Raw genomic sequence first — 15,283 nt, forward strand, 5'->3', positions numbered from 1 at the left:
AAAGTAATGATAAAAAATAATATAAAAAGTAATGATAAAAAATAATATAAAAAGTAATGATAAAAAATAATATAAAAAGTAATGATAAAAGATAATATAAAAAGTAATGATAAAAGATAATATAAAAAGTAATGATAAAAAATAATATAAAAAGTAATGATAAAAAATAATATAAAAAGTAATGATAAAAAATAATATAGAAAGTAATGATAAAAAATAATATAAAAAGTAATGATAAAAAATAATATAAAAAGTAATGATAAAAAATAATATAAAAAGTAATGATAAAAAATAATATAAAAAGTAATGATAAAAGATAATATAAAAAGTAATGATAAAAAATAATAAAAAAGTAATCATAAAAAATACTATAAAAAGTAATGATAAAAAATAATATAAAAAGTAATGATAAAAAATAATATAAAAAGTAATGATAAAAAATAATATAAAAAGTAATGATAAAAAATAATATAAAAAGTAATGATAAAAAATAATATAAAAAGTAATGATAAAAAATAATATAAAAAGTAATGATAAAAAATAATATAAAAAGTAATGATAGAAAATAATATACAAAGTAATGATAGAAAATAATATACAAAGTAATGATAAAAAATAAAAAAGGTAATGATATCAAAATGAAAAGTAATAATGAAATAAAAAATACTATAAAAAGTAATGATAAAAGATAATATAAAAAGTAATGATAAAAATAATATAAAAAGTAATGATAAAAAATAATATAAAAAGTAATGATAAAAAATAATATAAAAAGTAATGATAAAAAATAATATAAAAAGTAATGATAAAAAATAATATAAAAAGTAATGATAAAAAATAATAAAAAAGTAATGATAAAAAATAATAAAAAAGTAATGATAAAAAATAATAAAAAAGGTAATGATATAAAATAAAAAGTAATAATGAAATAAAAAATACTATAAAAAGTAATGATAAAAAATACTATAAAAAGTAATGATAAAAAATAATATAAAAAGTAATGATAAAAAATAATATAAAAAGTAATGATAAAAAATAATATAAAAAGTAATGATAAAAATAATAAAAAAAGGTAATGATATAAAATAAAAAGTAATAATGAAATAAAAATAATATAAAAAGTAATGATAAAAAATAATAAAAAAGGTAATGATATAAAATAAAGTAATAATGAAATAAAAATACTATAAAAAGTAATGATAAAAAATAATATAAAAAGTAATGATAAATAAAATACTATAAAAAAGTAATGATAAAAAATAATATAAAAAGTAATGATAAAAAATAATATAAAAAGTAATGATAAAAAATACTATAAAAAGTAATGATAAAAAATACTATAAAAAGTAATGATAAAAAATAATATAAAAAGTAATGATAAAAGATAATATAAAAATGATAAAAAATAATATAAAAAGTAATGATAAAAGATAATATAAAAAGTAATGATAAAAAATAATATAAAAAGTAATGATAAAAAATAATATAAAAAGTAATGATAAAAAATAATATAAAAAGTAATGATAAAAAATAATATAAAAAGTAATGATAAAAAATACTATAAAAAGTAATGATAAAAGATAATATAAAAAGTAATGATAAAAAATAATATGAAAAGTAATGATAAAAAATAATATAAAAAGTAATGATAAAAAATAATATGAAAAGTAATGATAAAAAATAATATGAAAAGTAATGATAAAAAATAATATAAAAAGTAATGATAAAAAATAATATAAAAAGTAATGATAAAAAATAATATAAAAAGTAATGATAAAAAATAATATAAAAAGTAATGATAAAAGATAATATAAAAAGTAATGATAAAAGATAATATAAAAAGTAATGATAAAAGATAATATAAAAAGTAATGATAAAAAAATATAAAAAGTAATGATAAAAATACTATAAAAAGTAATGATAAAAAATACTATAAAAAGTAATGATAAAAAATACTATAAAAAGTAATGATAAAAAATAATATAAAAAGTAATGATAAAAAATAATATAAAAAGTAATGATAAAAAATAATATAAAAAGTAATGATAAAAAATACTATAAAAAGTAATGATAAAAAATACTATAAAAAGTAATGATAAAAATACTATAAAAAGTAATGATAAAAATACTATAAAAAGTAATGATAAAAATACTATAAAAAGTAATGATAAAAAATACTATAAAAAGTAATGATAAAAATACTATAAAAAGTAATGATAAAAATACTATAAAAAGTAATGATAAAAAATACTATAAAAAGTAATGATAAAAAATACTATAAAAAGTAATGATAAAAAATACTATAAAAAGTAATGATAAAAAATACTATAAAAAGTAATGATAAAAAATACTATAAAAAGTAATGATAAAAATACTATAAAAAGTAATGATAAAAATACTATAAAAAGTAATGATAAAAAATACTATAAAAAGTAATGATGAACTAAAAAATATAAAAAGTAATGATGTAAAATAAAAAGTAATAATGAAATAAAAATATAAAAAGTAATGATGTAAAATAAAAAGTAATAATGAAATAAAAAATATAAAAAGTAATGATAAAAATAAAAAGTAATAATGAACTAAAAAAATTTAAAAAGTAATGAAATAAAAATATAAAAAGTAATAATGATATAAAAAGTAATAATGATATAAAGATATAAAAAGTAATAATGATATAAAAATATAAAAAGTAATAATGATATAAAAATATAAAAAGTAATAATGATATAAAAATATAAAAAGTAATAATGAACTACAAAAAATAAAAAGTAATAATGAACTACAAAAAATAAAAAGTAATAATGAACTACAAAAAATAAAAAGTAATAATGAAATAAAAATATAAAAAGTAATAATGATATAAAAATATAAAAAGTAATAATGAACTACAAAAAATAAAAAGTAATAATGAACTACAAAAAATAAAAAGTAATAATGATATAAAAAAATAAAAAGTAATAATGATATAAAAATATAAAAAGTAATGATATAAAAATATAAAAAGTAATGATATAAAAATATAAAAAGTAATGATATTAAAAATATAAAAAGTAATGATATTAAAAATATAAAGATATGATATTTAAAATATAAAAAGTCATGATGTTAAAAATATAAAAAGTCATGATATTAAAAATATAAAAAGTTATGATATAAAAATATAAAAAGTAATTATAATATAAAAAATATGAAGTGATAATGAAATAAAATATAAAAAGTTATAATGAAATAAAATATGAAAAGTTATAATGATATAAAATATGAAAAGTTATAATGATATAAAATATGAAAAGTTATAATGAAATAAAATATGAAAAGTTATAATGATATAAAATATGAAAAGTTATAATGAAATAAAATATGAAAAGTTATAATGATATAAAATATGAAAAGTTATAATGAAATAAAAAATATGAAAAGTTATAATGAAATAAAAAATATGAAAAGTTATGATATAAAATATGAAAAGTTATGATATAAAATATGAAAAGTTATAATGACATAAAATATGAAATTATAATGACATAAAATATGAAATTATAATGACATAAAACATGAAAAGTTATAATGACATAAAATATGAAAAGTTATAATGATATAAAATATGAAAAGTTATGATATAAAATATGAAAAGTTATGATATAAAATATGAAAAGTTATAATGAAATAAAATATGAAAAGTTATAATGATATAAAATATGAAAAGTTATAATGATATAAAATATGAAAAGTTATAATGATATAAAATATGAAAAGTTATGATATAAAATATGAAAAGTTATGATATAAAATATGAAAAGTTATGATGAAATAAAATATGAAAAGTTATAATGATATAAAATATGAAAAGTTATAATGACATAAAATATGAAATTATAATGACATAAAATATGAAATTATAATGACATAAAATATGAAATTATAATGACATAAAATATGAAAAGTTATAATGATATAAAATATGAAAAGTTATAATGATATAAAATATGAAAAGTTATAATGATATAAAATATGAAAAGTTATAATGATATAAAATATGAAAAGTTATAATGATATAAAATATAAAAAGTTATAATGAAATAAAGTATAAAAAGTTATAATGAAATAAAAAAGTATAAAAAGTTATAATGAAATAAAAAATATGAAAAGTTATAATGATATAAAATATGAAAAGTTATAATGATATAAAATATGAAAAGTTATAATGATATAAAATATGAAAAGTTATAATGATATAAAATATGAAAAGTTATAATGATATAAAATATGAAAAGTTATAATGATATAAAATATGAAAAGTTATAATGATATAAAATATGAAAAGTTATAATGATATAAAATATGAAAAGTTATAATGATATAAAATATGAAAAGTTATAATGATATAAAAAATATGAAAAGTTATAATGATATAAAATATGAAAAGTTATAATGAAATAAAATATGAAAAGTTATAATGATATAAAATATGAAAAGTTATAATGATATAAAATATGAAAAGTTATAATGATATAAAATATGAAAAGTTATAATGATATAAAATATGAAAAGTTATAATGATATAAAATATGAAAAGTTATAATGAAATAAAATATGAAAAGTTATAATGATATAAAAAATATGAAAAGTTATAATGATATAAAATATGAAAAGTTATGATATAAAATATGAAAAGCTATGATATAAAATATGAAAAGTTATAATGATATAAAAAATATGAAAAGTTATAATGAAATAAAAAATATGAAAAGTTATAATGAAATAAAAAATATGAAAAGTTATAATGATATAAAATATGAAAAGTTATGATGATATAAAAAATATGAAAAGTTATAATGATATAAAAAATATGAAAAGTTATAATGAAATAAAAAATATGAAAAGTTATAATGATATAAAATATGAAAAGTTATAATGATATAAAATATGAAAAGTTATAATGATATAAAATATGAAAAGTTATAATGATATAAAATATGAAAAGTTATAATGATATAAAATATGAAAAGTTATAATGATATAAAATATGAAAAGTTATAATGAAATAAAATATGAAAAGTTATAATGATATAAAAAATATGAAAAGTTATAATGAAATAAAAAATATGAAAAGTTATAATATAAAATATGAAAAGTTATGATATAAAATATGAAAAGCTCTGATATAAAATATGAAAAGTTATAATGATATAAAAAATATGAAAAGTTATAATGAAATAAAAAATATGAAAAGTTATAATGAAATAAAAAATATGAAAAGTTATAATGATATAAAATATGAAAAGTTATAATGATATAAAATATGAAAAGTTATAATGATATAAAAAATATGAAAAGTTATAATGATATAAAAAATATGAAAAGTTATAATGATATAAAAAATATGAAAAGTTATAATGATATAAAAAATATGAAAAGTTATAATGAAATAAAAAATATGAAAAGTTATGATATAAAATATGAAAAGTTATGATATAAAATATGAAAAGTTATTATGAAATAAAAAAGTATAAAAAGTTATAATGAAATAAAAAAGTATAAAAAGTTATAATGAAATAAAAAATATGAAAAGTTATAATGATATAAAATATGAAAAGTTATAATGATATAAAATATGAAAAGTTATAATGATATAAAATATGAAAAGTTATAATGATATAAAATATGAAAAGTTATAATGATATAAAATATGAAAAGTTATAATGATATAAAATATGAAAAGTTATAATGATATAAAATATGAAAAGTTATAATGATATAAAATATAAAAAGTTATAATGAAATAAAGTATAAAAAGTTATTATGAAATAAAGTATAAAAAGTTATAATGAAATAAAAAATATGAAAAGTTATAATGATATAAAATATGAAAAGTTATGATATAAAATATGAAAAGTTATAATGATATAAAATATGAAAAGTTATAATGATATAAAATATGAAAAGTTATAATGATATAAAATATGAAAAGTTATAATGATATAAAATATGAAAAGTTATAATGATATAAAATATGAAAAGTTATAATGAAATAAAAAATATGAAAAGTTATAATGAAATAAAAAATATGAAAAGTTATAATGAAATAAAAAATATGAAAAGTTATAATGAAATAAAAAATATGAAAAGTTATAATGAAATAAAAAATATGAAAAGTTATAATGAAATAAAAAATATGAAAAGTTATAATGAAATAAAAAATATGAAAAGTTATAATGAAATAAAAAATATGAAAAGTTATAATGAAATAAAAAATATGAAAAGTTATAATGAAATAAAAAATATGAAAAGTTATAATGAAATAAAAAATATGAAAAGTTATAATGAAATAAAAAAATATGAAAAGTTATAATGAAATAAAAAATATGAAAAGTTATAATGAAATAAAAAATATGAAAAGTTATAATGAAATAAAAAATATGAAAAGTTATAATGAAATAAAAAATATGAAAAGTTATAATGAAATAAAAAATATGAAAAGTTATAATGAAATAAAAAATATGAAAAGTTATAATGAAATAAAAAATATGAAAAGTTATAATGAAATAAAAAATATGAAAAGTTATAATGAAATAAAAAATATGAAAAGTTATAATAACATTAAATATTTAAAAAACATCAAAATCAAAAATGATTTTTTTAAATATTTACTCCATCCATTTGTCCATTTCCCCTTATTTTTCTTTTTTTTCTGCAGGAAGGATGTTGTGATCCCATGCAGTATTCAATGTGCTGACCTTTTTGACAAAGGTCTTGTCGCTACGGTAAATCTTTTTTTCTTTCTTCTTGTGCGTCAACTTGAAAGCAATTAAAATATTCCACACTTTTTTTTTTTTTTTTTTTTAAATGTTATCTTTTTTATTTTGGACTTCGTGCTTCTTTGTTATTAGAGTAAAATTTTAAAATCGAATTGAATTTCAAGTGAAACTAATGGTGTCTGCTGAATTGTCATGTCACAATAATGAACATATCCAAAAATTATTACAAATGATATGGAAGAAAATTATTATTGAAAATAGTTTTCGAAGACAATTAGCAAAAATTAAGTTTTTCAAAAAATGAAACTGGAGAGTTCAACACGTAACAAGGGGGGGGGCAATTATTTATAGAAAACTTGGAAAATCTTAGGCAAATTTAACAAAAATCAAATGGTTTTACTTGAATTCAATATTTTGATTTTCGAATTTCACTCTAATCACGAAGAAGTACCCAAAATATTTTGAGGACGCATGAGAAGGGTCATTCAGTTGATGTCATTGTCTTATTCTTACTAGAAAGTTAATTGGACTTGTTGCATTTACTGACACTTCCCAATCTTTCAATAAAACAAGTTGCGTTCACAATGAATCGTTTCTAACAACGTAATGTGGTTGTGCACAAAGTAACCCAAAAAGAAAACATAAGATTTAAACTAAAAATTGTTTCTGCTTTGTCATTGTTTTCTAGTATTGGCTACTCATCATATATTCTTTGTAGCCATTTTTGGTGTCGAACGGTCAACTGGCTTGGTCAAGTTGTAAGACTACAAAAACAAATTCTGTGACTGTTCTAGTGTTGTTGAATAATTGACGAGAAAGGCACAGTAACAATTAAATATTTTGTTAACATAGAACAGAATGGAATACTGTTGCCATATCTGGGCAGGAGCTGCTAAAAACAGCCTATCCTGCCTTGACAGAGTAAAAATAGACTTCGTGGCTTAGTGGGGATGCCCTTTTCTCTACCCTGCAACCTCTCTCCCACAGAAGAGATGTTGCGAGCCTATCCTTGTTTTATCGTTATTTCCATGGCAGGTGCTCGTCCAATCTCTCCAATCTCTGGTCCCCCCTCGCCAATCTTTCATGAAAAACACCCGTCTAGCTGAAACCACTGTCAAAAATTTCCCCCACTCTTTATCTGTGCCTAAATCAAAATGTGGATTCCATGAACAAAGCTTCTTTCTTAGAAGTGCACGCCTGTGGAACTCTGTTCCGTCTGCCTACTTCCCACCTGACTGCAACTTGGATGTCTTCAAGTCCAACGTTATCAAATTCCTAATGAACCGCCCCCTTAAGTAAACACTTCATCAAATCTCCACACTAACGTACTGTACTTGCAATAACCCTTATCCCTGAGTGGCTTCTGGGCCTTGATAAGTGGTGACCACCGTGTAAAAAAAAAAAAAAAAAACAGGTAATTGAGCAATATTTTTGCGCACTGCTGAACTAGTTGTAATGACTATACTCGTCGTGTGTCGTTCTCTGACTCCTTTGGTAAACCGGTTCTTGTTACTCGAAAGTAACGTCCTGGACGGAAATGACGTCATGGAATAGTTTTTTATTACCCTAAACCCATCTGGTCTGGATTGATGTCTTCAGACCAGGCTGTCTGAAGATACTTCCTGACCAAAAATGCACTAAACGTTCATGTTACTGTTTTTCTCCTTTTTGTTATTGTTTTCTTCCTTTCCTTTTTGCAAAACTCAATCATGTTCTGCAAAGGTAAAACAAAAACAACGATTTTGCTCTATAAAAACTATGGTTTGGGGTGAAAGAGTTTTAAAAAAAAAGTTGGAAATATAAGCTTTTTCTAACTTATTTTTAAAAACCTTTTCTCTGATGTAGGATTTATTTTATCATATTTAACCCATAAAAAGATCCAATTCCTTTCTGAATCAGATTCACAAAGACTAGTATGGTTCACTGACAAATGTATAGAGCAATTAGATTTTGGGCACCTCAGAATAAGCAAATAAGAAACCGATAAATTTGGAACTACACCAGTTTTTTTGACATACCGGTTGACCTTCTACACACATATGCAACTTGGAATCTGCACTTTTTACAATATCTCGGTCAGTGAGGAAGAAATCCGTCTAGACTGTGGCAACTTTTTGTATAATAAAATAAAATCTTATAAAACGTTTTTATTTATAAAATTAAAAAAAAAAAATGAAACATTGCAGAGATTATGTGTTATTTGTCTCTGCACGAAGACACAGTTAGATACAAGGTCTATCAAATCATTTCTCTCTGATAGGTTCATAAGAGTAGTAGTTGATGGGCAGAAATCAGAAGCTCACAGTATTAATGCTGGAGTTCCATCCTAGGCCTTACGCTCTTCCTAATCTACATCAGTGATCTTCCAAATCATATCCTTAGATCATGCGTAGATACTTATGCTGATGACACTACCATCTATGGCAATACATCAAAGACCATAAACAAGCAAATTCTCTCTCTTCTGATCTTCAATATGTGGTACAATGGGGAAAGAGGTGGCTGGTTACTTTTAATGCATCTAAAACTAAGCTTTTATTTTTTAGATCATCAATGCTCTAATCCCCATCTGGTATCAATTGAAATGAATGGCTCTCGTCTTAGGGAGGCTCCATGTTTTGACAAGCTCCTGGGTTTGATCATTACTCCTGATCTGAAATGGAACACGTACATCAAATCTGTTGCCAAGGTCGCTGGGAAAATGGTGGGATTCTTCTATCGATGCTGTAGATATCTCATTGCTGATGCAATTCTCTACCTATATAAGAGCCAGGTACATCCAAGGATGAAGTACTGTTGCTAAACCTGGGCAGGAGCTGCTAGAAAGACTTTATCCTGCCTTGACAGAGTTCAAAATAGACTTTGTAGCCTAGTGGGGGATGCCCTTTTCTCCCTGCAACCTCTTTCTCACAGAAGAGACGCTGCGAGCCTGTCTCTTCTTTATCGTTATTTTCATGGCAAGTGCTCGTATGAAACCCCGCCGGTACGTCGCGTCACCCAGTAAGCCCTTCTTCAGTGCGTTGGTGGAATCGTCCTTGCTGCAATGTCCACAAGGCCGGATCTTCTGTGATTGTCTAGAGATTTCGTCTTCGGAGATACCGGGTGCCCGTTGACGGAAGCAGTTTCACAAGTAAAAAAAAAATAATAATGAAAACATCAGCACATCAGCAAATCGAAGAATTTTGAATAAACAAAAACTCCGGAGATTGTAAAGTTTGGAGTATGAATTTGTAAGCAAGCATTTAAACTTCTAAGTGGGGCTTCACAGGTCCTTTAATTTAACCCTTTTTAGTTATCGGGCAATAGGCGAGGGGGGAGAGAAGAGAGGTGAGGTGGCTTGACTCTCGGACTCGCTCTGGTTTGCTCCGACTTCTGTTCTGCTCTGACTCTCTTGGTCTTTATATAGTAGAGCACTGGGCGGGGCGACAATTCCCCATTCCTTCCCGACCAATCAGAGTGCTTGATAACCAAATCGTCTGATTCTCTCTCATTGGATAATTTGACTGGTGACAGAAATTGGCCACCTCCCACAATCCAAGAATAATTCTAACTCCTCCCCGATCAATCAAAAACGCCGATGGAAAATAACCAGTTTTCTCTCATTGGATAATTTCCAAACTGCGTAATAAGAAAACTGCGTCCAAAAAAAAAAAAAAATGCTTTGTGAATTCTGCCCTTAGATGTGACACTTGTCATTATCAAAGGAAATAAACAAATTATTATTCCTGTTAACATCTCGACAAAATATGTTATTGAAAATTGTCGAGTGGCAACAATCTCTTGATGTATATTTCAAAACTGCGATTCGGTTTGAGAATGAAAACATTAGGAATGTTATTTTGGGTTCAAATGGTTTTATCAGTTATACCAAATCATTTAATATTTGATTCAAAAAACATTCTCTGAAGCCAACAAATGCGTGTGTGCAATTTTAATTCCAAAGAAATTATTTATCTTTGTTTTGATCTTGTCACAAATATATTTTGTGACGCCAACAAATGTAGTTTTTTGTTCAAAGCAAAAACATAATCTATCTTGTTGTTCCAGCTGACGACATGAATTGTGTCCTTGAAACGGTTGGCGCACTCTTTGAACCTGACCAATGTGTCTATGCGACTTCAAATCAGAGAAAAAATATCAACAATCGAATTATGCTTTGAAGAAAGAAAGGAAAAAAGATACTTTGGCAGAATTGAAATTCAGCAAGATCTTTCTTTTTCGATGTCGGCCCGGGACAAAAAATATTAACATATATCTTTTAGTTAACCGGTGTTGTCCGGAATAAGATCTTAACATCTATCTTTCAATTACCCGATATTGCCCGGGATAAAATATTAACGTTAAATAAAAGCGTCACATCGACCCTAATGGTCTGACGCTGCCTCTCTTTGGTGTTACATTCGCCCCCACATGGGGTGGCGATTCTCAATATGAGGACGACGCCCCATGTCCTCAACAACCAAAGAGGTTCTCCCAACTAATACTACTGCGTCTTAACTAAAAGTTAATGGTCACTGACGATTTCACACTGCCTCTCTTTGGTGTTACACTCGTCCGAGTTCCAATCTATGGTCCCCCCTCGCCAAACTTCCACAAGAAACACTCGTCTCGCTGAAAACACTGTCAATAATTTCCCTCACTCTTTATCCGTGCCTAAACCTAAATGTAGATTCCATGAACAAAGCTTCTTTCTTAGAACTGCACACCTGTGGACTCTCTTCCATTTGCCTGCTTCCCGGCTGACTACAATATGGTCATCTTCAAGTCCAACGTAAACAAGTTCTTGATGAGTCGTTCCATTTGTTAACAAATTTACCGAATTTCCACTAATAATTACTACGTCATTGTCCCATTGACCACCGTACACTTATTAACCCTTATTCTCAAATGGATTTTTGGTCTTGATAAGTGCTGACTCCTTTGTAAAAAAAAAAAAAAAAAAAAAAAAAAAAAAAAGTCGTTTTTGTTAATAAAAACTATTTGTTTACATTTTGTAAGCATTAGAGATTTAAAAATAAATAAGTTTAGAAACATTTTTCTTTAAGTAAAAAATAATCTTTTTATAACTTTTCTTTTTTACCAAAAAAAAAAACGTTTGCTTAAATTCGGTTTTTAATGTAGGGAAAAACTCCTCTACAAAAAGCACTTTTGATAAGTGAAAAATAAAGATGTATTTCTCAAAGGTGAGGAGTTTGACTGAGGAGTTGACAATTGTTGCAAGAGTTTTGAGCATGAGTCATGAGCTTCTTTAAAGACATTTTTTTTCCAGTTTGTTTTTAACTTTTGAAGTGAAGAATTGCAATCACACTTTTGAAAAGAATTGAATTTTATTCTTCCGATTCTGTCTGGTTTAAAAATAAAATTTTCAGTGGAAGAAATAAATGTTACTGCAGTTTCTGAACCTATTCTTTATATTCAAGAAGAACCCCACCCTGACGACCCCACCCTCCAACATTTCTGGATTGTTATTTGAATTATTAATTTTCAAAGAATTTCTGTTCTGCATTTTTTTATTATTTTCTTCTGATAAAGTTTCAGCCAATGTGACATCTGGCCTTCTTCAGCTGCATCTTCTTGAACTCACAAATCGATACAGAATTGAAAATTGAACCCTTTATTCATTTCACGTTGTGCAATAGACAGTGGTTTTTAAGCAACAATCAGTTCTTCTGAAGATTAAAGGTTCAACTCTCATTACAAACGATAATAATTAAGAATAAAAAAAGAAAGATTTTTCTGAGTTTTTGAGATAAATTGGATTATTTGGACTACTGTTCTCATCTGTAGTGTTACTCTCACAACATTTCGGTTGATATAACCTCCAACCTTCTTTGGGGTATATCTTGTCAAACTCTGGAACTTTTCTGTCAAACTTGGGATTCTGCACAAGGACTCATGGCACAACAGATAAATTACTAAGTAAAATTTAGTTCTAAGTGACATTTTTCTGAAGATTGAAAGTTTAAACCTCAGACGATACTAAGAATACAATTGTGAATTATTCAAGACTTTTAACCAATCATGGCTAATGTAACCAGCGCATTCTACCCATATGGATTAAATGAAAGGTTCCATTTGAAATTCCATGTAGATTCCTGAGTGTGGTAGTAGGATTCTAGAGTTCAACAAGATATGAAATTGAAATAGAGCAAGGGTTACATTGGTGAAAACATTGTGAGAAAAATACTCAAGATGAGAGCAGTTGTGCGAATAATACAAATAAAAATTATTTCCACCCAGTTATGGCTGATAGGCCGAGAACAATCTACTCCTGTGGATTAAAAGAGAGGATTTAGTTTAAAATTGTGTATAGATTTGTCAAGAATAATCGTCTGCATAATCAAAAGAATCCCAAGAATCAAAAAAATTTCTGTGTTCGGATCTTGTTAACTTTATCTTATCTTTTAAATGTGGCCGTACGTGATGGGTTGAACTGTTTCTCTACAAGAATAAAGCCAAGAACATGTTCTCTTTTAATCAAACCTAAAAGAAACAAATGACAGATAAAAGGAGCAACTGTGGAACTGTCTCATTTTTGTTCAAAGGGAAGGAAGGTATGAACAGAAATAGTTTTAAGCAATGTTTCACAATTTTTTTTTTTTTTGCTAGGTAAAGGGTTAAAATAAAAAAGTTAACCAATTGTTTGTTATTAAGATTTTCTTGGCAGACGAAATGATATTCACAACAATGCTGTCCTTGTTATGGTGAACGGCATCGTTGTGACACTCTTGTCACATGTTTGGTTAAACATCTTTCTAAGTATCCAATTTGTGTAATCAATGCTTGCAGGTAGCACAAGGATTTAATTTGTAGTATACACATCATAAACTGAATAATATTTTAAGATCTTTTTCACATGAAAGGTTTTTTTTCGTCTCTGTCGTACCGACACTCAAACACACAAGTTGTATATGTTTGTTGCTGTTTTTGTTTTTTTTTTCAATTTTCTAAATATTTTGATTTTATTTTCTATTTGCTGATGTCAGAGTTTTTGATTTTCTTTGTCTTTTCCTTGTTCTCCCTCTCTCTTTCTCCTGTCAGGTGATGTGGTTTAGCAGCGGGGGCACCAAATCCGTCATCCATACAGATGCTGTTGATAATCTGAACTGCATTTATCGAGGAAATAAGGAACTTTTCTTTGTTGATCCGAAACACAAGGAAAAGGTATGAACCCAATTTGAATTGCTCACATCTACATTTTTTGTCTTTTTTTTTTCATCAGTAAGAAACGTTGATATGGATAACAGTGATAAACTGGAGCGTGTTTTGTTTGTGACGTCATCACTAGAAAATTGCTTTCCACGATTGACAAACATTTTGATCCGGTTTTTGGTTTTTCATGTTTCCTTCTAGGTGGATTGCCTTCACCTCAGCTGAGGATGTTGTTTTGGTTGTTTTTGTTTTACGGCATATCAACCCTTTTCAGGTTATTTAATGCCGAATCCAGCGATTTTGAAGAAAAATCTTTTAATAGAATATTTTTTTGTTTTGTTTTTTTTTTTAAGTTGGTTTTTATTCAACCCATAGTTGGGACCCTAACAGGTACTACCACTACTCCGGGTCAGCTGAGGCCTCACCATCAGATATAGTTTAAGGAACTTCATTTACACCCTAATTTCTACCCAACATGGAAAATAATTGTATGAAAATGAACAATCTGTTTCTATCATTTTTCCATAAAACATATAAAAGAAAGTTGGAGAGTGAGTTGCACTATAAAGTGTGTCCATTTTACAATTAATAGCAAACTGCTTAACAAGAAATACATTTAAAAAATTTCTTTTTGATATACATACAATTATTATACTATGCTAATGATCTGTAATGTGTTTTTCATTGAAAAAAAAGAACATTTTTTTCCCAGAACTGCTTGTCTGTGTAAAACAATACCAAGGAACTGCTTCCCAGCTGACTATAACATGGTTGTTTTCAAGTCTAACATAAACAAGTTCTTGTCGAACAGTCCCCTTAAATAATTCATTTCTATTCAATTTCCACCATTACCAATCATGATGTTTTCTCACCTGACACTTATAAACCCTTTTCCTTGAGTGGCTTCTTGGCCTTGATAAGTGGTGACGCTATAGTAAAAAAACAAATGTCTTCTATTCTGAAACTGCACTAAAAGTTATTAATTTATAGAAACATAAAGTGGGAAAATTGTGTCCTCTAGTTCGTTACTAAGATCCATGCTAAAAGCAAGTGGCTGCCCTATTTGTCCTACACGTGCATGCATATATATATATATATATATATTATTTTTAAAATAATATATATACCGCTCCCCATGTGGGGCTGCCAAATTGGTTAAAGGGAAAATTATTTCCAACTCGCATTTAGGTAAAAATGCACTTTCATAAATATAATTGAATTCATTCAAAACATATCACAAAAACAAATCGCATATATATATATATATATATATTTAATGGGGGAGATAACTCCGAGTATTTCCTGTATTAGGAGCAGATAACTCTTTTACATATACAAATAGATTTATTATAAAATTGGGTAAAATTAAG

At 24.8% G+C, this 15,283-nt stretch overlaps 1 protein-coding gene across 1 annotated transcript in view; it reads left to right on the forward strand.

Annotated features, from left to right (window-relative positions):
• LOC145292214 (tRNA wybutosine-synthesizing protein 5-like) overlaps positions 1 to 15,283 on the forward strand; it is an 86,045-nt gene that overhangs the window by 16,449 nt on the left and 54,313 nt on the right. The window contains exons 2-3 of the mRNA XM_080138528.1: positions 6,701 to 6,767; positions 13,803 to 13,925. Of these exons, the coding sequence (XP_079994654.1) occupies positions 6,701 to 6,767; positions 13,803 to 13,925 (190 nt within the window). The remainder of the gene's footprint in view (positions 1 to 6,700; positions 6,768 to 13,802; positions 13,926 to 15,283) is intronic.

This window comes from Euprymna scolopes, chromosome 13 (genome assembly GCF_053919585.1).
Source record: "Euprymna scolopes isolate OS-2025 chromosome 13, ASM5391958v1, whole genome shotgun sequence".
In the NCBI taxonomy this organism is placed as follows: domain Eukaryota; kingdom Metazoa; phylum Mollusca; class Cephalopoda; order Sepiida; family Sepiolidae; genus Euprymna; species Euprymna scolopes.